General features: G+C 45.8%; 1 protein-coding gene across 1 annotated transcript; it reads left to right on the top strand.

Annotated features, from left to right (window-relative positions):
- Window positions 1-1,262: 1,262 nt before the first annotated feature.
- Window positions 1,263-22,092, top strand: naa25 (N-alpha-acetyltransferase 25, NatB auxiliary subunit). Its single transcript, XM_035389700.1, has 24 exons — window positions 1,263-1,320; window positions 3,946-4,031; window positions 4,636-4,774; window positions 5,725-5,843; window positions 6,311-6,385; window positions 6,629-6,736; window positions 6,956-7,034; window positions 7,680-7,791; window positions 8,240-8,329; window positions 8,883-9,055; window positions 9,499-9,611; window positions 10,042-10,270; window positions 11,479-11,568; window positions 12,353-12,533; window positions 12,942-13,041; window positions 13,489-13,640; window positions 13,965-14,090; window positions 14,561-14,807; window positions 15,643-15,766; window positions 16,177-16,242; window positions 16,677-16,774; window positions 17,586-17,696; window positions 18,599-18,745; window positions 21,892-22,092. The coding sequence occupies exons 1-24, from the start codon at window positions 1,263-1,265 to the stop codon at window positions 22,012-22,014; spliced, it is 2,946 nt and encodes a 981-aa protein (XP_035245591.1). The 3' UTR covers window positions 22,015-22,092.
- Window positions 22,093-23,405: the final 1,313 nt, after the last annotated feature.

The raw sequence follows: 23,405 nt of genomic DNA, 5'->3' as shown, positions 1-23,405 counted from the left end.
CTGATAACAAATTAAGCATGATTAAGTATGGTTGTGGTACTAGGAAGGCTGCTCCAGTATCATGTAGGTCACTGTCCCTTCAGCCCTGCAGGTGTTTCGGTGACCTGGGAGAGGGACCATGGACAGTGTCTGCCCCACTCACATGCATGGTGGTAGCTGTGGCTCATTGCCAATTATCACAGCTGCTACCCAATGCCTAATTGTTGAGCTCTATAAAAGGCCAACACTCAGATCTGGAGAGAGAGTTATTTTTTTGTTGCAATCATCCACTGCGTGAGCTCTCTATTCCTTCCTTCTGAACACTTTTTATTACACCTTTTGAGACCTCCTTTTTATCTCGTTTTCTGAATCACTTTGCTTTATGTTTGAGAAGTGTATAAAAGATGGTTGGCCAATCATTTCTGGACCCTTGTCTTTGTCTTGTCATCACGTGACACAGTGGCCTTCCCCAGCAATATGCCTTGTGGTATACAACTACAGTTTTACAAATACGTTTTTCTTTCAAGTTGTTTGACATCTGTACTCGTGTACTTTCTACGGGGAAACCTTAGAAGTTGCACTTTTTTCATTTGTGTATTCATCGTATATTAAAATTAAGATAAACTTTGAGGCTGGCTTGTCTCGTTCCTTGTAGCGTGAGCTCACCCATTAAATACTAGTATTTAACCGGAAGAATGTGTTATGTGTATCACTGGTCCTCGTGAATGGGGATATTAATGGTACAGTTCACTTTTTGTAGATCAAGTTTGATCTTATTTTCTTTTGGAACTATTTTTTGTGACACATGCAACCTGAGACCTCTGTGCTCAAGTATAGTTTTATATACTTCTTAGAAGCAAGAAGAATATACAGGCGGATATTTATGTTTATAATTGTGAATAAATGGTAAAAAATAAAATAAATGCGTGTGTTCATATGTACATTTTCTGGAAACATAACGTCGCTATACAAGCTGCTTTTGATCTTTTGTTTTTTGCATTGATTTTTTATTCAAACCACGAATCTCCAAATGGCCCTATAAAAGCCGTTGTAAAGTCGACTAGTTGTCAGAAACGTATAAAAATCTAAATTATCCCTCATCGCAAAAAAACTATACAAGTCGGACGTGACGTGATAAAAGTAACATGCGTTTTAAAGCATAAGAAACTATATAGCTGGATTCTAGAACGTGAACTTTACCTGTCAACTGCTACTGTCACTTTAATGATTTTGAAATTGTTCGTACGGCGCATGCGCACAACATAATCGCTATTTCCCCCAACATGGCGGCGCGAGGCCATGTGCAGGACCCAAACGACAGGAGACTCAGACCAATATACGGTAACTATTCTTAGGAACAAGTACGTGAGTAACTTTTTTTGAAAAGCGAAATGGGATGAGGAATATGCATCCCACGGTCAGGGTGCATTTTGTAACAGATCCTCTGTCAGGGATACTGTGTGTTGCACAACCCCGGGGGGGCCTTCGGCTGTAGCCTCGGACTCTGTTTAGATGGCCGGGTGCGCCGAATGACAGCACAGCACACCCCACCTCCTTGGTGTTGGTGTGTGACCCTGTGCGATAAGGAGATAAGCCGGCTCACGATTCTGTGTCATTTGGCTAGCTATCTCGGTGATGTGCTGTGATCTGTCGCTCTCGACTCGTTAAAGTTAAGAGGTAGACTCGCACTTTCCCAGCAAGGGAATTTGCATGAAGATTAATTGCTCGCTAGCGATGCTGAGCAAGGTGCAAAGTAGCAAACGATAGCAATGTTAGCTTGCCATTTAGTCAGCAAATCTACTTACTGTCTTAAGTTATCGCTCGTTGCATAGCTCGCTCTGAAGAGGCTGAGAAAGTTTTGATTTATGACTAACGTTACAAAGTAGAAGGAACAGTTCTGTTGACTCGGTGTTCTAGCTAGTATACTAAGTGTAGGCAAACTATAGTTAACGTTAAATAGGTCCAGTGTCAGATGTGCGTTCGTAAACCGATCTATCCCTTGCCTTGCTCGATAAGAGGCTAATTTGTGCACTTAACCGTTCGTATTAGACATGCAGTTTTGCACTTTTATTGAGTTTTCAGTTGGATAATCCTCCGAATAAACTCATTGCGATCCATGCATTTAGTTGAGCTGCTAGTTCCTTCAGCATCAGGACCAATGTTTGATAAGCGAAGCGCCTCGTTCGCTTGGCTGATGTCATCCCCTGCTTAGTCGGGTCTTTATGAAATAGAACATTGGTAATTTTTCTCTACTTAATGGTTTGATTTAACAATGTCATATAGATTTTTTTAATTGAAATCACTTGCTTTGACTTTCTTGAGTAATTATGTTCTCCACTACTGTACATCGTTCAGGATAAGAGCGACTGCTAGGCGATTGCAATGGAATATTATAACTTACTGTCTAGAGCAGGCAATTCAACCCAACAATGCTCGCCATTTTCCTGAATAAATTGTACCTAGTGCTCTGATTACCCGCAGATTAGATATTATCTAACACCGTATCAAGCCTGGTCTTGAAAATCCCCAGAGTTTCTGTATGTAATAATGTGATGAGTTTATTTTGATCAACTTTTTAAAATTGGTGTCTTCAATGCGATCCAGACTGCTGAAAGTTGGGAGCTGAGAAACTGTTGTCAACCTTGTGGTTTGTTTCTTTTTCCTATTTTCAGCCCCCTTATCAGCTTCCTAAAATATCAGTTTGGACAAATAGCCAATAGGCTTTCTTTCATAGCTGATTGAGTTGAAATCTTTTGCATTGCATACCTGGCATTGGTAACATCTGAGTATTGTTCATCCAAGATGGATCACTTGTCACATTTTTGTGTGGGCTGCAGTATATTGAAAGCACTGCGTTGGAAATCTTGTTTACTTTGCGCAGACACATCTTTTGTCATTGGAGATTAAGCTCTTGGGTTTAGCTCACAACATCTATCACCATGGTTGGAAATGCACTGGTGTAGCATATTTGAGCTTAGCATTAGCCACAGCAGCCTCAGGTTTTGCCTGAGGTCTTCAGAGAAAGAGTGAAATATATTTGAAAATGAATATGAAATGAAATGAAAATGTGCTATGAATTTGCTAAGCAAATAACTCTTGCATGGTTTTGAGATTACGGCTTTCCATTGTGTTTTGTTTTTTGTGAATGTTATAAATTCTTGTTTTTCTTTTTCATTTAATTTAACCTTTGTTCATCTTGGGTTAGTCTTACTGAGATTAAAACTGATTTTGTAAGAGACCTGGCGAGATAAAAGGCAGCACAGTTTGCACAGCACATAATGGCAATTTTCACAATATATTGTACAGGCAAGACAAATGCTGTGTGCTGTCAGTGTCATATCCAATGAGAAATTGCTATCTTGGTTGTGGACTACAGGACAAGTTTTGATTGGCCAGCATCTTCCAAAGGAGGGCATTTGTTTATGAAAGAGTTTGGCCAACTTCCATTGAAGACAAAAATGCCCTTTTTATAGCAAAGTTTCAGTTCACTTTGTAGGCTATATTTTGTAATATAAGGGGGTTTATTTGTCTAGGTTGGTTTTTACATGAGAAAACTGGTACTGCTTTTTTAACTGGTATAATATGAAAGTTGAGAGCATGTTCTTTACAAACCTTATATGTTAGGCTACATAGCTTCCTTGCAGTAATGTTGTGTTGCATTTCATTGTTTTAGTAGCTTCCCATTCTCAATGAACAATTTTTAGAACAGACACCCAATTCCCAATGTGATCACCATCAAAGACTGAAATAAAATATGAAAATAACAATGGTAGATTTGTGTTCTGCATTAGGAAACATATACAACGAATGGATCAGAAATATAAAATTTTCTTAGACCTACAACTCACTAAAACGAGTGCCTTTTTAAAGGCAGAGAGGGACACTCCGTCATGACGTGATTTCAGTTGACTGCTTGGATGTTGTTTTCCCCCCAAATTTTTCATTATTGTTTTATTTTCTACGTAGATTACCTTGACAATGGTAATAACAAGATGGCGATACAGCAGGCCGACAAGTTGCTGAAGAAGCACAGAGATCTTCACTGCGCCAAGGTGGGTCGTTCATGGAGGTAAACTGATGAAAATTTTCTATGCCTGACCAAGACTTGGAGGTTGGGGGGGGGGCACTAAAAATTTAGCGCATGCTTCTCAGCATCGGTGGAGATGACAAAAGTAATGTTTCTCTTTTCTTCCACAAGGGTGTTTTGATAGTGCATCTGTGCGCTGTGACCTGTCTTGGTTTACTAGTGTACTTTATGGTGCAGTATTCTGGACACTGTTGCTGAATGTGCTCTGGTCATCCCAGGGCATCAGAGCTCTGCTAATCTGACTGCTGTATGATTCCTGCCTTTGAGCTGTACTATTCTGACTGATTGGGTGTTGGCCATCCCAGAACCTCTTGAGTTCTGTTAGTCTTGACTGATTGTGTGTTGGACCTCTGAGTTATGCCACTGACTGTGTGTTGGCTATCCCATGATGCTTTGGCTGTACTACTCTTGACTGATTATATTCTAGCCATCCCAGGACCTCTGCGTTCTACTAGTTTTGACTGATTTTGTGTTGGGTTCTGAGCTGTTGTAGTCCTGACTGACTATATGTTGGCCATCCCATGTTCTGGGTTCCAGTGGGGGTGAACTTTGCTTTTGTTGGGGCCCAGGTCCTGAAGGCCATTGGTCTCCAGCGCACCGGGAAACAGGATGAAGCCTTCTCACTGGCACAGGAAGTGGCCACACTGGAGCCAACCGACGACAACTCCCTGCAGGCGCTCACTATACTGTACAGAGAGATGCACCGACGTGAGTCACACATCTGTGTCTGCTCTCTCGCCAACCTTACTGTTCATTGAGCTGTACAAATTGGCCCTGTGGTGTGGGTGTGATGTTGATGCTCTAGGCATTGAGCAATTTGAATTTTTCAGTTGGTAGAAATTAGTTAAAGATATACTTCCTGATATCAAAGCAGAACATATATTCACACAGAGAGTTGTCAATGTGTGAAACAGTTTGGCAGGTCATTTTGTAGTGTCCTGATCCAGCATGGACACAGTGCTGGATGCTCTTTTGTGTTTAGGTAAATGAGGAGCTTACAATGGCTGAGTGGTCTGCTCTCATCATTGTCTGTTCTTATGTTGTTTTTATTGTTCAGTTAATGAACAGGTGGGGCAACCTGGAGTATCACATTTTGGGTTTGTGTGGTATTACGGGTTGACAAGATAAAGTTTCAGCTCTTTGTTATAGTTTAAGTCGGCTTGACTGTGGAGTCGTGAGGGTCCACTGCTGGGCAGAAAACATGACTTTTCCGTCCACTGGCCACAGTGGCTGGTGCGTTCCAAAATTCACCAGCCAGTTTCACTATTTTACAATATAACTTGATATGTACAATAGAACAGGACGTCCAAGTGATGGGTGGTAACCTGCCAAAGTGGCTGGTAGAGTAAACAGACTTACTAGCCACAGATAAAATTTACCGGCATTTGGCTGGTGGCTGGTGTTAATTTTGCACCTTAGTCTAGTGTTACTAGTAATGTTTCAGGTGTTGAACCATTATAATTCAGGTATTGATCTGTAGGCCTCAGGTTTCAGGTGTTGAACCATGAGGACCAAGATGTTGACCTGTGAAGATCCATATGTTGTGCTGTTTGGACCCAGGTGTGGAGCTGTTTGCACACACTTGACCTGTGAAGATCCATATGTTGAGCTGTTTGTACCCAGGTGTTGAGCTGGCACAATGTCTTCTCTGTCCGCAGCGGAGCTGGTGGCCAAGCTGTACGAGGTGGCGGTCCGAAAGGTTCCGAGCAGCGAGGAGTACCACTCCCACCTCTTCATGGCCTATGCTCGCATTGGCGAGTACAAGAAGATGCAGCAGGCCAGTGTCACATTCACTGTTTGCTAATTCTGCTTTATAACGGATCTCCTCATTTATACTATAACTTTATACACGTTACTCACCGTGCCTTTAGTTGTACCAGTGAGAGAATTACAGCTAATGCGAATAAAGAAGAATTGTCTGTAGGTTATCACAAATGTGTCATAAAGAGGTTGCTGGGTGGCTCATTTTGTTAAGGCACCACACTGGTTGCATGGATGAGCCTCATGGCCTTGGAATCTGGACCGTGCCAGTGCTAACTGGTAACCGGTAGCAGGGTGTAAACATGAACGCGGTTGCAGGCAGTTGGCCATTCCAAATTGGGGTGGGAATTGGACATGCTCAGCCTCACGTTTGGGTGCCAGATGTGTCCTATACTCTTTAGTTTTTGTTTTTCTTGTGTTGGGGTTGTCGTTATTTTGAAAGCGTTGAAATGACCTTGGAATGTCTTTTTTTTCCTCTGACAGGCTGGAATGGCGCTTTATAAGATTGTCCCCAAAAACCCGTATTACTTCTGGTCTGTTATGAGTTTAGTCATGCAGGTAGGTTTGTCTTTAACCAAAACACAATTGTTTTTTTTTTTAAATAGACATATTTTTTGCAGCTTGGTGACCTGCATAAAATGTGTTTTTAAAAATACTAGAACACTTAAAGATTCCAGTAATATTTGAAAAAATGATTTTGCGTGTGCTTGGGAATTTTCAGCTGCATCTTGCTGAGCAACTCGTAAATAAGGAACCATGAATGTTTTCTGGATTATTTTCATTTTCGTTTGCGTGGTCCAGGCGATCTCTGCGCAGGACGAGAAGCTGTCCCAGACCATGTTCCTGCCACTGGCCGAGCGCATGGTGGAGAAGATGGTAAAGGAGGAGAAGATCGAGGCGGAAGCTGAGGTGAGGAGAGGCTGCTGGAAGAGCTGCGATTCACATGATCATTACGCACACGCACGCACGCACATACACACACACACACACACGCACACACGCACGCACGCACACACACACACACACACACACACACACACACACACACACACACTCATGCATGCACACACACACACACACACACACTCATGGCCGTGTCCCGTCCTCATTGGTCTCTGCCCTCTGCAGGTTCAGCTGTATTACATGATCTTAGAGAGGCTGGGGAAGTACGCGGAGGCGCTGGAGGTGGTGCGGGGCCAGCTGGGAGGTAAGGGGGCTGGAGGTGAAGGGGCTGTGGGTGGGGGTAAAGAGGCGGGAGATGGGGGTGAGGGGGCTAAAGGTGGTGGTTAAGGGGGGGGGGCCAGGTAAGGGGGATGGAGATAGAATTAAGGGAGTTGAATATGGAAGTAAGGGGGCTGGAGGTGGGGGTGAGAGGGATGGAGACGAGGGGGTGGAGGTAAGGGGGCTGGAGGTGGAGGTAAGGGGTTTGGAGATGGGGGTGAGTGGGGTGGAGGTGTGGAGGCAGTGGGTGGAGGTGAGGGGGCTATGGGGGGAGGTAAGGAGGGTGAGGTACGGTACTCTGGATCAGAATCTGCTCAATGATTAGTAAACTGTGCATTATAGAAATGGAATATACAGCAATATACTGATATAAAATGTCAATATATTGAGTTTTATAAACTTATATAAAGATATATAAACTTCACAATAAATGGGCCAATGTATACACTGTCGCTTTTTTCAAATATAACGGTATGTTTTTGAATGGATACTGCTGTGAAGTAAATTATTTGCAGGAACTGCGTTATTACACTGTGACAGTACGTTCCATTTCCATGAGGGGTGCATGTCCTAAGGCCTCGTTGTCGTGCCGACCCTGCCCCTCACCCTGTCTCTCTCCCCCCTCCCCCAGAGAAGCTGACCAGCGAGCGGCACAGCCGGGAGGATAAGTGCATGGTGCTGTACCAGCGCCTGGAGCGCTGGCCTGAGTGCAACGCCCTGTCACTCAAACTGCTCCTCAAAAAGTGAGTACCCGCCCCCTAACAACCGGGCCACAGCAACCGGCACGCTTTACTTCAGCACCAAAGTGTTAAAGGTTAGAGGAATTCAGATCCTGATTTTGCACCTGTCCTGTATTTACTCCAGGGCTACTCAGTGAGAGGGGAGGGAAGATATAGTGAAGGGCTAGCCTATGTAGCAGGGCTCCTGCTGATTTACTGTTGAGTCATCTTACCTTTACTTCTGGTAACACTTGTCTTTGATCTGGAACAGTCCAGGAGGTCCATCTTCTTCCATTTATTTTCAACTAGTACTGGTTTTGCCAATTTATTTTGAGGCAATATGTGAACTGAGGGAAGCATGTTGACCGCGTACCATTCGTAATCTGTTGCGTGAACTTGTATCTCTGTTGCCATGGAAACCCCCAACCCCCTCCTCCCTAATCAACATTGCCCCCCTCCTCTTTCTCCATAGCCCGGATGACTGGCAGTTCTACATGTCCTATTTCGACTCGCTCTTTAACCTGCTGGACCAGGCCTGGGCCCCGCCCAAAGAGGGACAGCAGTGAGTCATCTCCTCTTTCAGAACAGCACCTGTGTGCATAAAGCATATCTGGACAGGATGAATGATCTGGGATCAGTTTAGTCTTTTAGCTCACAGTGGATTAGGTTAGGATTTGGACAGTGGATACCTAATCTTAGGTCAGCACTCGTGGACACACACATTCTTATCCCGTTGCTTAGAACCTTTGATATAGGGAAGAAAATCACAATGTAGATTAAGTAGTTATATTGTTACTGTATGCTGCTGTTGTTATGGGTTGGGTGGCTCAAGCTGAAGAAATAAAAAATGAGTGGTTTTAAAAGAAATCTAATGTTATTTTAAATAAATCAAAAATCAGTCTTGTGTCATACAGTAACATTTCAGTGTACGGTGTCATTTTCTCCATGTCTTTTTCTCCCCCTTGGTTTTATTCTCTTTCTTTCACTCTTCCTTTTTCTGTTACTCTCTTCCTCTCTCTCTTTAACTCTTTCTCTCTCTCTCTCTGCCCTTTGTCACTCTCTCTCTTTCACTCTTGCTCTCCCTCTCCCTCCCTCCCTGCCTGCCTGCCTCTCAGCTGTGCGGAGGGAGACGTTCACTGCTCCGCGGCTCAGGCCATCAGCTTTGTGGAGGCGCGGCTGGCCGCGGAGGAGGAGAAGGAGTCCCGGCCGCTCCGCGGACCCTACCTGGCCCGGCTGGAGCTCATTGGCCGGTTAAGGGGGAGGGGCAGCCCTGAGGAACTGCAGCTAGGTACACGGAACCATCGGTGACCTCTGACCCTGCCTCCCTGTGCTACATTCAAACGGCACAAGGGGCTGCTGGGTGGCTCATGCTGTTAATGCACTGTCTTAGTGCATGGATGGGCCCCACGGTCTGGCATCTGTAAAGGCACTGTTTTAGTGCAAGGATGGGCCTTGTGGTCTGGTGTATGCTAAGGCACTGTTCTCAGGCATGGATGGGTCCCATGGTCTAGTTTTCAATATGGTCTGTGCCAGTAGCGAATGCCACTGCCACCCTTGCAGGGTGATTCACTGTTGGCATGAGTGTTGCTCAGAGATGTGAATTCAATTTCTGTTCTTTTTCTGGATTGACTGAAGTGAAACGGAATCGAACTGCACCCTGACCGTAGAACAGGGTGTAGGAGGGGGGGTACGTGTTGCCCCTCTTGCTGACCGTTCTGCCCTTGTCTGCAGGTGACCCCCTGGAGCACATGTTCCAGTACTTTCTGAAGTTTGGGGACAAGCCGTGCTGCATCACGGACCTGAGGCTCTTCCTGGATCTGCTGCTCCCAGATCAGCGTGTGCAGGTGAGTGTGCTCTTCCGACTGAAAACACCGAGCTTTGAGCTCTCCTCAGTGTGTGTGTATGACACAAATGTACCACATATACCACCTCTTACACCCGTGTACATACATACCCCTGCAACTGCTGTATACCTCTCGTGCAAATACATACATTTTATCCCCTCCAGTGCAAATACACCACATATACCCCCTATAAAACCCATGTACATATACCCCTCTAACCCTCGTATGCACATACCCCTCTAACCCCCATATACATACACCCCCTCTCTCACCCGTGGGTATATACCCCTCTAACTCCTATAACATATGCCCACTATAACACCCGTGTACATTACCCCCTCTTAGACCCATATGCATATACCCCCTCTCACACCCATATGCATATACCCCTCTAGCCCCCTCACGCCCGTGTGCATATACCTCCCCACAGTTCATTAACAGGCTGACGGAGGTGGTTCCCCTGACGGAGTCGTCGCCGTCGTCGGAGGAGGAGGTGGGGGAGGGGCTGGCGTTGCCGGGCGACACGCGGGCGCTCCAGAGGCACCTGTGCGTGGCCCAGCTGGCACGCGCCCTCGGGCTGCACCACGCCCTGGACCCGCCCGGAAAACTGGCCCTCATCCGCCAACTCAAAGCCCACTACCGCCACGGCCTGCAGTTCGGTAAGGCGGGGACCCCCACCAGGCGCCCCGTTTCCTTCCTCTTGACCCGTCTGATGATGATGATGACGATGACGATGACGATGTTCATGATGATGATCATGATTTCAGTCCCATGCGTATATTCCAGTTTGCTTGGTGGCATACTGTCACCCAGATTTAGATGTAGCTTCACAGTTGCTTGTCTCTGTTTCAATGACCTGGTCAGTGACATCTGAGAGAGGAATTGTGGGGTGAAAAACATATTTGCATATTATCTGGCAAGAAGAATGTTTTCACGCTGTGCTAATAAAACTCATTAACTTGAACTGATTTGAGAGCAAATTGAGCTGATAATCTCACTTGGAACTCAAACACAGTCAGTGATTTACATATTCACTGTGCGGTTGGTTAAATCCCTGTTCTGTAGTTGTTGCGGCTGTTGTCTGACCAGTGTATAGCTTGATTTGTTTTCATTTGATTTGTTTCAGCTTTTTAAAATTCTGTCTTGCTCGGCAAAAACAGGTCTTCCGGCTTATAATTCAATTGTATTACAATACTGTGTAATGAAATTCTCATCCAATCTCGTAGACATCGTAGAGGGACTTGGCCAGGATGAACTGTGGGGGCTTGGGGCTATGGGAAAAGGGAATGACTGCAGATAGAAGTTGTTTCTCAAGATAAATAATAAAAACGGGAACATCTTATTGATGCCATTTTTCTCAACTGTCAGAGAAACATACCGCTCATGTACATACATTTGAAAAGTCGAAAAGATATAATAAGTAGCCTAGAGCATGAATTTCAATATACATTTACTTTTTTTATTAGACAGCAGTGGAGTTCTTCCCTACTACATCACCAGGAGTAATTTGTCTAAATTTTCTAGGAGCGCAGTCTTGAAGCTGGCTGTTGTCCATATTGTGTTTTGAGAGTTTGTAATATCGTCTGCTGATAAATGCCTTTTTCCGTTTTTTTTTTTTTGGGGGGGGGGGGTAAATATTTCTTGTGGGTATCTGATTATGGAAGTAATGTTTGAGAAGAATTCTGGTTTAAGTTTCTTGAGTGTGTTTATGTTGACTTTGTTATTGGCTGTACCAATTTAAAAATACATTTAGGATACCGAAGTTGAACTGAATGTGTCTGAGTGAGAAAGTCTGCCTGTGGCCTGCATTCTGGCGGTACTGAGCAGACTGGAGGGCCCTCACTGTGTGACTGCTGTGCGCTTTCAGGGAAGGCCTGTTTGAAGACGGAACCGCAGTTCTCAGATATGTACTGTCTTATGGCCGCCCACGTCTACATAGACCTTTGGAAGGAGACGGGTGAGCTCATCGTTTCTTCTACCTTTATCTCTCTCTCTCTCTCTCTCTCTCTCTGTCTCCGCCTCTCGTTCGCTCACTCTTTCACACTCACTGTCTATCTCACTCACAATCACTCTGGCTCTCTCACTTGCTCTCTTGCTCACTCTCGCTCTTTCTCTTCGTCTCTCACTCTCACTTGCTCTCTATCGCACTCTCACTCCTTTTCTCTCATTCTCTCTCTTGCTCTCCCTCTCTCTCGAACACACACACATACGCACGCACACGCAAGAACTTCTCACAAAAGGCTCAAAGCCTAAAGTGTCTACACAGTCTGTGGTAAGCCACTCCTTCAGCTGATCCAGGGTCAGTGATTGAGCCCTAATTTTAAACCCAGCCATTCTGAATGGTGTAAGGGCACTAACCCAGGATCAGCGCTGGGAGACTGAGCAGCTCACACGAACACGTGTCATTTTCTACAGCCTGCATTTTGGCTTGTGTTAATTTTCATTATCAAAAATGGAAAAATAGCCCACAGTGTTCGATTGGGAATTTTTCAGGGGCAGAATAGCATTTCCAGTCAGTGAAATGTAATTTCCCAAATCAGCCGATTTTAACTGGAATTGAATCCTACTGAGGGTATAATATTATACTTCCCGACAAGACCCAGTTTTGCAAAAAAACAAAGGCAGTAAAAATCTGGAAATGGTGGAGATTAAAGACATCGGGAAAATCCAGGAGAGCTGAACATTTCTGCATTAGAACACCCCCTTAAAGAGCGCTTCTGGGTCTTTGTGATCGCGTGCAGGGGACGAGGGCCAGCTGTGGCAGGGGCTGGGCCTGCTGGAGGAGGGCCTGACCCACAGCTCCTCCAGCGCCCAGTTCAAGCTGCTCCTCATCCTGCTCTTCTGCGGCCTGGGCGCCTTCGAACCCGTGGTGGACCTGTACTGCAGCCTGGACGCCAAGCACGTGCAGCACGACACCATCGGGTGAGGGGCGGGGGGTGGGGGGGGGCAGGACGGGGGCACCCGGGGGACACACCATTGCTAGACAAACCAGGTCTGGTGACCTGGTGGTGCTTTTTTAGCCATGCTAAATGAAACGTGCTTACCATGAGCCTGTTTGGCTACAAAGCATCTACTAAACTGAAAATTTGTCTTGGGTCAAATACTGATTGGAGTCGTCTTCACCAGAAGATTAAATTGAGCTATTTTCTGTTGTAAATTTACAGACCCAAAAAATATGTATTTATCCGAACAATAACTGCTAGGATTACACCTTGATATTAGTAAGAAATGTTACCTGCACAACAGTTGCGCTCAAAATGGTGGGAGGGGGAAGTGCCTGTCGCTCACCTGTGTCTCTTCCTGTCTCTCTCTCTCTCCGGGCGGGGCCAGCTTCCTGTTGACCCGCTATGCAGAGTCCCTGGGTCACTTCGCTGCTGCTTCCCAGTCCTGTAACTTCTCCCTCAGGTTTTTCCACTCCAACCAGAAAGATGTAAGCGCTCCTCCTGAAGCCTCGTCTCCTCTTCAGGAGCACGCTGTGTAATCATCTCTTCAGCCTGGTCCTGAGCGCTTCACCCTCTCAGACGATGATTAAGCAAAGGAGTCTTTTATATTCATACCGTTTTCAAAAAAACCGCTCTAACAATGTTGTCCGCTCAAGTGTTGTTTTCTGTTTTTAGCTTCAAGCTAACATTTGATGAAAGCCTTTTCCTTTGAAGTGTCTTTCTTTGAAGGATCAGAAAGGCCTTGTGTGCAGCGCCCCTTTGTGAGCGCGCTGCTGATTTTAAGTAGCTCTCTGAGTTCCAGGCCCTTGAGTTCATGTTTTTCTGATCAGCGCTTCAAACGGCGGCTCTGTGTTTTTTTGGGGGGGGTTTTTTTTTTTTTTTTTTTACCTGCTTTGTCTCCCGTGTTCTGAGCGGAGCTGCGCTCTCGTTTCCAGACCTCAGAGTACATCATCCAGGCGTACAAGTACGGCGCCTTCGAGAAGATCCCCGAGTTCATCGCCTTCCGGACGCGGCTGAACCGCTCGCTGCACTTCGCCCAGGTGCGCACCGAGAGGATGCTGCTCGACCTCTTCACGGACGCGGACGTGTGAGTGCCGCCGCGCGACCCCGGGGCCCGGGGCCGGTCCGGGCGTGCTCACGCTGCAGCAGTGATGTCAGATCTGTACACTTTTACACAGGGCAGGACACTTTTACACACCACAGTGACAGTTTCACATAGTGACAAATCCACAGGCAAAAGGACCCTCTCACTTGTGCACATCACATACAACAGTGACACTCACATCCTGATGCATTCTCTGGCCTAGGCCTATAATTCTCAGCAGTGAACCTGTGGAAAGACACTCCACTTATTGATCCTGTCTGTCTGTCTGTCTATCTGTCTCACTGCCACTGCCCTGGCCCCTCTCAGATCGTCCTCTCTGGAGGACAACGTGAGGTCCATGGGTCTGTGTCCTGAGGAGGAGGACATCCTGTGGGCGGATATGAGGGACAACCGGGACCTGAGTGTGTTCACCTGCTGGGACCCCAAAGACAGGTAGGGCCTTCCCCCGCTTATCTCTCTGTGTGAGGCCTGGCAACAGAGTCTCTGCCAAGCACTATGGGTACTGTAGTTTCATCACTCCTCCACAGGTAGTGGGAAGCAAATCGAGCGTTTGATCAGAAATATACTTTGTGTTGTGGGCAAGCAATCCCACAGAGTAAATCCAGGTGTTCTTATATGCTATATTTATGAATAAAAATATGTGTGTGCGTGTGTGCGTGTGTGCGTGCGTGTGTGCGTGCGTGCGTGTGTGTGTGCGTGTGTGTGTGCGTGTGTGTGTGTATGCGTGTGTGCGTGTGTGTGCGTGTGCGTGTGCGTGTGTATGCGTGTGTGTGTGTGTGTGTATGCGTGTGCGTGTGCGTGTGTGTGTGTGTGTGTATGCGTGTGCGTGTGCGTGTGTGTGTGTGTGTGTATGCGTGTGCGTGTGTGTGTGTATGCATGTGTTTGTGTGCCTCACTTTCCAGGCAGCTCTCTGAGGAACAGAGGAGGCAGTCATTGGAGGAGGAGTCTCTGTGGCTGAGGGTGCGGTCCCTGACGCTGCGGCTCATTGGCTCCCTGGCCCTGCTCGGCCACGCCTCCGCTGCGCCCCGCAACTCTGAGAAGGTGGCGGAGAACGGCGTGGCGGTGAAACCCGACACGTTGCGCCCCCTGCTGGCTCAGCTGGACGCCGCGCTGAAGGACGCGGAGCAGTTCACTGAGAGGGGTGTCCAGGTAACCCCCGCACCCCCAGCCTGGCTCCGGTCCTACCCTCAAACGGTGGCCCCTCAAACCTTCTGAGCCCACAAACAATGTAAACCTTTGACGGCCTGCTCAGCTGAGCGGTCAGCCAGTTTGATTAACCGGCAGGTCAGACTGTTGCGGTTAAAAAACTAGAAAAAAAATTAAATGCAGCTAGAAAAAAATGAAATTTAAAAAAAAACGTCTTATAATAAAAAGGAGCAAATTATTTTTCTTGGTGTGCCAATTGAAGTGTTATTGCGCGAGAACATCTTTCTGTGTCCCACCCATTATGGAAACGTTACGCAACATGCAGTTGCAGTGGAACCTAGTTGTCCAAACAGCTACATGTAACTAGTGCCACGTGTGTACCAGACTCACACGTTTAACCAGCCCTGTTTGAATGTCCGTGGATAGTGTGCAATTAGAGCTTTGAGTGCCCTGGATGTAGTTAACATGATGTGACACAAATTACCCCCCCCCCCCCCCCCCCCCCCCCCCGAAAAGTGCCTCAAAATGTCGTTCCGCCCTGTAGGTGAAAGTAGCCTATATCACTTACTGTTTTATGTTAAATGTATCCATTTTTTAAAAGCCTTTTGAGGGACAAGACTCACAAATTAGTGTTTACTATGGCACAGTGCATTGAATTATGACTTGTTTCTACCACAAATAGGTTTGTGTCCCTATCAAATGAATACTAAATTAAATCCATTTTCTTTGGAAAACATCGCTGCACAGTCATGGAGAGAATACAGATATGATTTGTGTGGGAGCCCAGGGTGTGTTTTTGACATCACTGATGTCACCTGGATCCCCCCCCCCCCCACAGTACCCGTTACTGGGCCCGCCCTCTACACGCCTAGGCCCCGCCCTCTCCAGCGGCTGCTGCCAATGCCAGGCCTCCGCCTTCCGGCTTTCCGCCCACCTGCAGGAGCTCGACTCCGCCTCCCTGGGTGAGCAGACTGGGGGGATGGAGGGGAGGAGTGAAGGGGAGGGAAGGTGTGCATAGTCATTTAAAATATGCAAATTGAACAGTAAACAATTTTGCAGTTTTAGTAATTTGACAGATGCTTTTAGCCATTACATTCCATTACATTTATTTGGCAGATGCTCTTAGTCAAAGCGATGTACAATAAGTGCAAACCGAAGGTGCATAGCCAAAGCAACCTGTTAAAAAAAAAGTTCACTTAACATAGTATGCCAAATCTGTGGGAGGTAGAGATTAGGAAAATTTTCAGTCAAACGAGTGCAGAAGTCAAGGTGTGTGCCTCCATCCCTGTGAAATAAAGGGAGAGAAGGTTTTTTTAAATAAAAAGAAACATTCATTGACTTGTGTTATTCTTTCTGTTCTTCTGTTTTTCAGAGGATACGTCAGAGATCCAAACGCAAATAGAGAACAGTTTCAAATCTTTAATAGCACAGCTACAAGGTAAGAGTAAGCATCATGTCTGGGTTACCTGTTTTCTGAAAGCAAGCAGTCTAAATACAGATATGTTTGTTATTCGATCCCTGTCTGTCGTAGTTCTAGTTATGAAACATTTTCATACGTGCACCTTTAGCCGGCAGTGTTCTGGAACTTTCCTGTCGGTATTCCAGAAAAGCTGCTCCAGCAATTTGGCGTCTCAAGACCTTGTACCAATTACAGAAATCCATTTCACACTAGCGTGAACACAAAGTAACATCGGATCAAGCGCACACAACTTGACTTGTTTTGCCAAGACATCCATTCATCCCTGAACCTACAGTCCAATGCACGAGTTTCCATTAATTTATCTCTGTGATGTTTTTCTCTCTCTGTCTCTCCCTCCCTCCCTCCCTCCCTGCCCCCCCCCTCTCTCTCTCTCTCCCTCCCTCCCTCCCCAGAGATGTTCAGTAAATGCAAAGGCGACCTTTTGGAGGCGAACGGCGGCCGTTGTAAGACGCGGCCTTATTTATTAGAAAACCTGGTCTTCTTGGTGGAGGTGAGAGCCGTCTCCGGTCTTGAGAGATTTCACGCTGTCTGTCAGGCTGTCTGTGGCCAGCTGCCTGCCAGACGTCAGCCTCCCGACCTTGGTAATGAACGTTTGCCTGAGTCCCTGGCACTGGTTCAGATGTGTCACAGATCGCGTTAGGTTCATGGCTGGTGTTCTCATCTAGAGGGACTTCCTGTGTGAGGCAGAGTGCCAGACGTGACTAACGACCTTTGCACATCTTTGAGTCGTTACTTATGAAATTAAATACAAACACTGCTTTATCCTCACATATTATTAGACCTATTTACTGTAGATTGAATCCAGGCCACATTAAATGGTAAATGGACTGCATTTATATAGCGCTTTTATCCAAAGCGCTTTAAAATTGATGCCTCGCATTCACCAGAGCAGTTAGGGGTTAGGTGTCTTGCTCAGGGACACTTCGACATGCCTAGAGCGGGGATCGAACCGGCAACCCTCCGACTGCCAGACAACCGCTCTTACCTCCTGAGCTATGTCGCCTCTATGTTTCCATTAACAAAGTAAGAGATCTGGGAGTATTTAGTAACTCTTCCCCTGATGGTAAAATATGAAATGCTCGTACCGATCCTCGAAACGTGTTACTAACCAAAGCCCCACGGTCATGGCTTTTTTTTTGTGGGTGTAAACTGTTTGTTTTAGAGGATTTTACTCTGGCTGGAGTATTTTGGGAAGCTATCTGACCCAGGGCCACAGAGTGGTGCGCGGCTGCTCACGCGCTGGCGCCCGTGGTGGCGTTCCTCGGCCTGACGTTGTCTTGCGCGGTTTCCTCTCCCCGCAGACGGTCTGCGTGGTCCTGTGGGTGAGCAGCTACTGCGCTAGAGTCCTCCGACCGCTCAAGTCCAGCCTACAGAAGAAGAAGAAGAAGAAAAAGGAGACGAACACGGCCACGGTAAGACTGAGAGAGCCGCGGAATCACTGCCGCGTCCCACGCTGGTCTCGAGTGACCCGGGTTTCATCTTAAAATGGTAAGGCACGAGACGCCATGTTGTATCCTGAACGTTGCCATGGTTATAGTGTGTCGTAGTATGAGGCTAAGCTGAGTTATTGCCTCCCAGTAGCCCTACCAGGTCTCTGCATTTATCACAGCCCTTCTCTGCTTCTATAGACCCTTTCAGTGCTTTTCTGAAACGGTCGGCTTCCATCCTGCTTATTCTTCAGACCGCGAGGGTTCTAACCGTGCTGTGTGTGTGTGATTGTGTGTGTGTGTGATTGTGTGTTCCTCTGTGTGCGAGTCTATGTACCGTATGTATGTGTACACACACACTTACAATCACACACACACACACAAAGCAGTAAGTCACTACAGGTTGTGATATATGGTGAGAATTGCTATGGCTACTATCACAGTGGTGGTTCGCCTCATACCCTGTAGCCATGGAAACATTCATAATACAACATGCCTTGTGTTTTGTAGTTTTAATGTAAATTACTACACCAAGAGCCTACACTTTAGCCTCCAATTGCCCCCACGATTATTTTCCTAGATCAGGGCTTCCTAACCCCTGTTGTAAACACGGTAGTGTTTGTAATACAGAGTGCTTGAGTTCTTCTGCAGCTGCAAAGGTGATGGTGTTTGTAGTTCTGGGTGTGTGAGTTACTCTGCAGTTTTAAAGATGATAGTGAAAGTGGTGTCTTCCTCGTAGTAGATAGGCAGCCTACAGCAGCAGATGGTGGCAGATAAAGTTTACGCGTGGGCAGAAGGGCACAGGTTTATGTCCGGTCACTGATTGAAGCCGTCGATGCTGAAAGGGTCTCATGTTCATAATGCAGCTTTTCTGTCCTCCTCCACAGCCTGTGGTGTTCAGTGGGTACCAGGAGTACACCGGCGGCCTGCAGGCACTGCTCTCCCAGGTCCTGGACCATATCAAGGGGCTGGAGACCAGCCTCATTGCACTGAAATTAGAGGACCTGTCCCTGGAAGGGCAAGCACTTTCTGAGGTAACACACACACGCACCCCTGCAGGCGGGCATGCTGTTGTGTATGAGCTGTGTATGTGTGTCTTCAGTCGGGCTGTGTGTGTGTGTGTCTCTCTCTTCAGTAGTTGTGTGTGTGTGTGTGTGTGTGTGTGTGTGTGTGAGCGTGCTTGCATGCATGCAATATATAGATTATGTACTTGTGTGTATGCATATATATAGTATTTGTAGTCTGTGTGTAGTTACAGAAGGGGTGTGTGTGTGTGTGCACGTGTAGAGAGTATGTGTGTCTGTCTCTTTGAAAGGCTCTGGTTGGCCTTTCATGAGTATTTATTTTGTCAGAATGTTTCAAGTCTGAGCTGGGAAGTTTTTTTATTGTCATTTTTTTCAGGCCGTGGAAAGTCGAGAGATCATATTTTTGATGCCCGATGTAAATTTATTTTCAGCAAGGTGCGAATCTGTCAATGAGAACCTTTTTTTGGCTGTCTGGTACAGCTTGTTGTCATGGTTACCGGAATATTCTCTATTGTGCAGTCACAGAACATTGACGTAGCTGCGGTTCTCAAAGAGATTTCTATTAGGTCTGCCAGCTGTCTCCTGAACAGAATTATTTGCCCTTGAACAGCTTGCTTTATTAACCAAGATTTCTCCTCTGAATTGTGATTACAAGCAGGAGAATGTTGCCAATAGAAATCCCAGTTTACGCTCATTTAGCAAGGTACTTTACCTGGATCCTTTCAGTATCTTTCAGTTTGCAAACTTTGTAGAATATAATAATAATAATAATAATAACAACAACCACAAAAATAACAATATTGTTAAGTGTTTTTTATCATACTACACAAGTATAATATAAATAAAATAAAGCCAATGCGTAAAAAAAGAGTGTGCACCTAATAAAACACTGATACAGGTATTAAAAAAAAGGGGTTAGAAACGGTCAAAAGGATTTTGAAATGAGATTTAAAAGAAGAGACAGTAACATGCCTGGGTAAAAATCTGGCAGATCCACATAAATTCAGAGCCCTAGTTTCTTGTTATAAAATTTGTGGCTGAGAGGTTTTCTGATGAGGGTCTAAGGAAGCAAAGTGGGTGAATGCTTTCAAAAGATTGACTGTTTTCTGGGAATGGACCAGGCCTCATCTTAAAAATAAGAAACATAAAGGACTGTATACACTGAGCTGCATCGGACCTCGATAACGCAGGCTATTAAGTGCTATAAATAATGTACAATGGTAAATATTGCGAATGGCCTGGTAGTTTAATGTCCTCCGTGGCTGTCGGAAATGACCTGTACTGATGCACAAGCTTGCTTATCCTGCCTTTTCACCCAGAATCCTCCAGTTAAAGCTCATATGTATTCCCGGAATATTAGCAGTTAAACTTGATTAATACTGTTGCGATTATGAATTAGACAACCAGCCTTGTATAATTGAAGTGGATCTCCGCAACACACCCCAGTGTAGACAGTTTGAAATGCCTGTCTGTACCTTGCAGTTACTTTGTTTACAGTAAAAAATAACGTCATGTTCGGGGTGATCGTGTGTTGCAGGCTTTCGGGTGGCTGACTTAACGCTTGGAATCTGCCAGGATTTGCAGTTTCCCGCCATTGCAGTTTCTGTAATGTGGTCGCCTCTCTGTCTGTAATCCTCTCCGCGTTCCCCCTCTGAACGAAGTGAAAAATACGAACGGAGGGCTGACTGCTCATTTTTCTTGTAGAGAATTGTTTTTTTTAATTATTATTATTATTATTTATATTATTATAAAAATGTAATTCTCCTGAGCTTGGGGAACCTCATTCTTCAGTTTCTTCAGTGCATGAAAGCGCAAGGCTGTGCTTTGGTTTTCCCTGTGTTGCACTGCCCTCTGGGGGCTGTAGTGTACAACTGCAGTGTCGCTGCTGTTTATCTGACTTAGAAAGGCTTCAGCTTCATGGCTCGGGATGTGAACGATTTCACAGAACCATCACTGCTTGACTTGAATGTCGTGAAACAACCGCCTCTCTCCGTTCCATTCTGTCCAAGTCCAACAATGCTGTGATAAACAACTGTGTGTAGACAGCAGTAATACTCAGCCTTATGTGACTAAACTTGCCACTTCGTTAAACTTTTTAAAAGCTTTAGTCTCTTGATCTGCACTGAGTCAAGTAGTGGTGTATTTTTATTAGTGGTATCCTACATCAAACAGGAGAAATAGAAACACTTAGTAAAATGTGTGTCGTTCACATCCTTTCTCATGGTTACTATTTCATCTGCTGGTTTTGGCCATGCTTGGAAGGGTTGTGTTTTATTTTGGGAGGATTTTGGGTTGGAACAGGTGTGAATATTTCTTAAATTGTGAAAGAGGAACGAGGGGTAAGCCAAGTCTGGCATGCCACGTGTGAATTGTGGTTCAACAGCTGTTCTTCCAAAAGGCATATACTGCAGAATATTTTTACAAATCTCTACTGTTTTGGTGGAACTAAAAATGTCCGTATCAGTTGTCTTATAACTTGCAAACGCAGATGTTGTACGTAAGGAAAATCTCCAATAAACATTATTTTTCATATGCGTTTGAGTTCAGAAATTGTGCTCTGCTCAGCACAGTTTATAGAATAATAACCAAAAGTTAATTTGTGTTGAAAATTTGCTTGCTAAAAATATCAAAGTTGCAATATTGAAATCTTTTCAGAATTAAAACGCATTCAGTAAAAAGTATATTTAAACAAAGATGTTCTCAAAAATGAATTCAGAATTGTTTTCTACATTGGGAGGCTATCTTCATCCCAGTATGACAGGAGCTCAGCATAAAATGCACATTAATGAGAACTATAAGGTTTATTGATGAATGGGTTATTTATTTGTTGATTCAGCTGTTAGGCTAATATTTGCTCTTGAGTAGACAGGCATGAGATTTCAGTGCTGTTGTGCATTTGGATTGTGGCTTTTATGTTCATTTTGAAAATCTTTTAAGAATAAGAAGACTTCAATTAAGAAACTGTGGGTCCCATGGTCCCACCCCTGCTATGAACAGCAGTGTCCTGCCTGGGAATCAAACCTGCAACCACTGGACTGCAACCCCGTTCCCTACCCACTGTACTGCCCTGTACCGCCCTTTGCTAGTTCTTCAAACTGCTCATCTGTGGTGCATTCCTACTAATTTCTGTATTTTTTTGTGTGTGTGTGTGACAGGAGGAGGGCGGCTTCGTTAAGATGGCGATGGAGAAGGTGCAGAGCAGTTACCTGCGCTCGCTGCAGGAGCTGGGCGATCTGCTGCGGAAGAGAGCCGACACACTGCGGAGCCTCAAGATCTGAGCGCCCGTCTCCCTCCCTCTCTCTCTCCCTCCCTCTCTCACTCTCTCTCCCTCCCTCTCTCACTCTCTCTCTCACTCTCTCTCCCTCCCTCTCTCCCTCTCTCTCTCTCCGTCTCTCCCTCTCTCCCCCTCTCTCTCTCTCGCTCGCCCTCTCTCTCTCTCTCTCTCACTCTCTCTCTCACTCTCTCTCACTCACTCACTCACTCTCTCTCTCTCTCTCTCTCCCTCCCTCCCTCCCTCCCTCCCTCTCTCTCTCTCCGTCTCTCCCTCTCTCTCTCTGTCTCTCTCTCGCTCGCCCTCTCTCTCTCTCTCTCTCTCTCACTCACTCATTCATTCACTCTCTCTCTCTCTCTCTCCCTCCCTCCCTCCCTCTCTCTCTCCCTCCCTCTCTCTCACTCTCTCTCTCTCTCGCTGTCCTTCTCTCTCTCTGGTGTTCACTCTTGTATGCTTTCCTCTTGTCCTCTCTCTCTCTCTCCCTCTCTCATGCACACACCTGTGAAATCCACAGTTCTTCCGCTGCACAGAAGCATGGTGTACCCCGCCTTTACTCCCAAACGAACGGGTACCTAAAAAAACCTGTGAATAGACAAATAGATAAGCTAGTTATTGAGCATTTTTAGAATAACTACTCAAAGATAAACTGTACATAGTCCTCTCTGAAGAATACCACAGAAGCTCCGCAAAGGGAACAAGAATGGATCACTTTCTCTGGACACTTCCTGTTTTCTCCTCTCCCATTTCCTGTCTGTCAGCGAGGCAGCGGACATTGGGTGCACCCAGATTCCTGTACAGTTATTCGTTAAAGACCCATACCAGAAGACCTGTCCCAAGGACCGTGCTGTTAAATGTATTCAAACCCCCCCCCCCCACCTCGCAGAAAGACACAGAAAAGGAGGAGGTATTTTTGAATTGCTGGCAAAACTGTTCCCTCTCCTTGCTCACCAGCAGGGCTGAACGCAACACGCAAACTTTGTGATGATTTCTTTAAACCAGTTTTGGCTTTAGAAGTGGAGTTTCACCCAATGACATTTAAAGGAAAAGTATCCTGAAGTGCTGTGTCATACCCGTCTTGTTCAAGTTGGGATGAAGTGGTGTTTTCACGGCTAGAGCCTGACCTTTACCCATAAAAGTTTGGAGAACGCTTATATGATCATATAGTGTTCGTTTTTTTTTGTGTGCCCATTCCTCCTCGTTGCATTTCTGCCTGTTTAAATTGGATCACAGCATTGAGAAACTATGGAACATGCGTCTCAGTATATATTTCGGGTGCATCTGTGTGCAAAGTTGCTGAGTTGTTTGTAGTGTTGCCAGCCTCCTTTCTCAAATGTGGCAGAACAGCAACGTGGGTAATGTTTTGTAGAATTCACAGAAATTCACTAGTGAAAGTGGCAT

This window comes from Anguilla anguilla, chromosome 14 (assembly GCF_013347855.1).
Source record: "Anguilla anguilla isolate fAngAng1 chromosome 14, fAngAng1.pri, whole genome shotgun sequence".
Classification (NCBI taxonomy): domain Eukaryota; kingdom Metazoa; phylum Chordata; class Actinopteri; order Anguilliformes; family Anguillidae; genus Anguilla; species Anguilla anguilla.
Note: the sequence above shows the minus strand (reverse complement) of the source record. Positions and strands in the feature narration are given on the sequence as shown.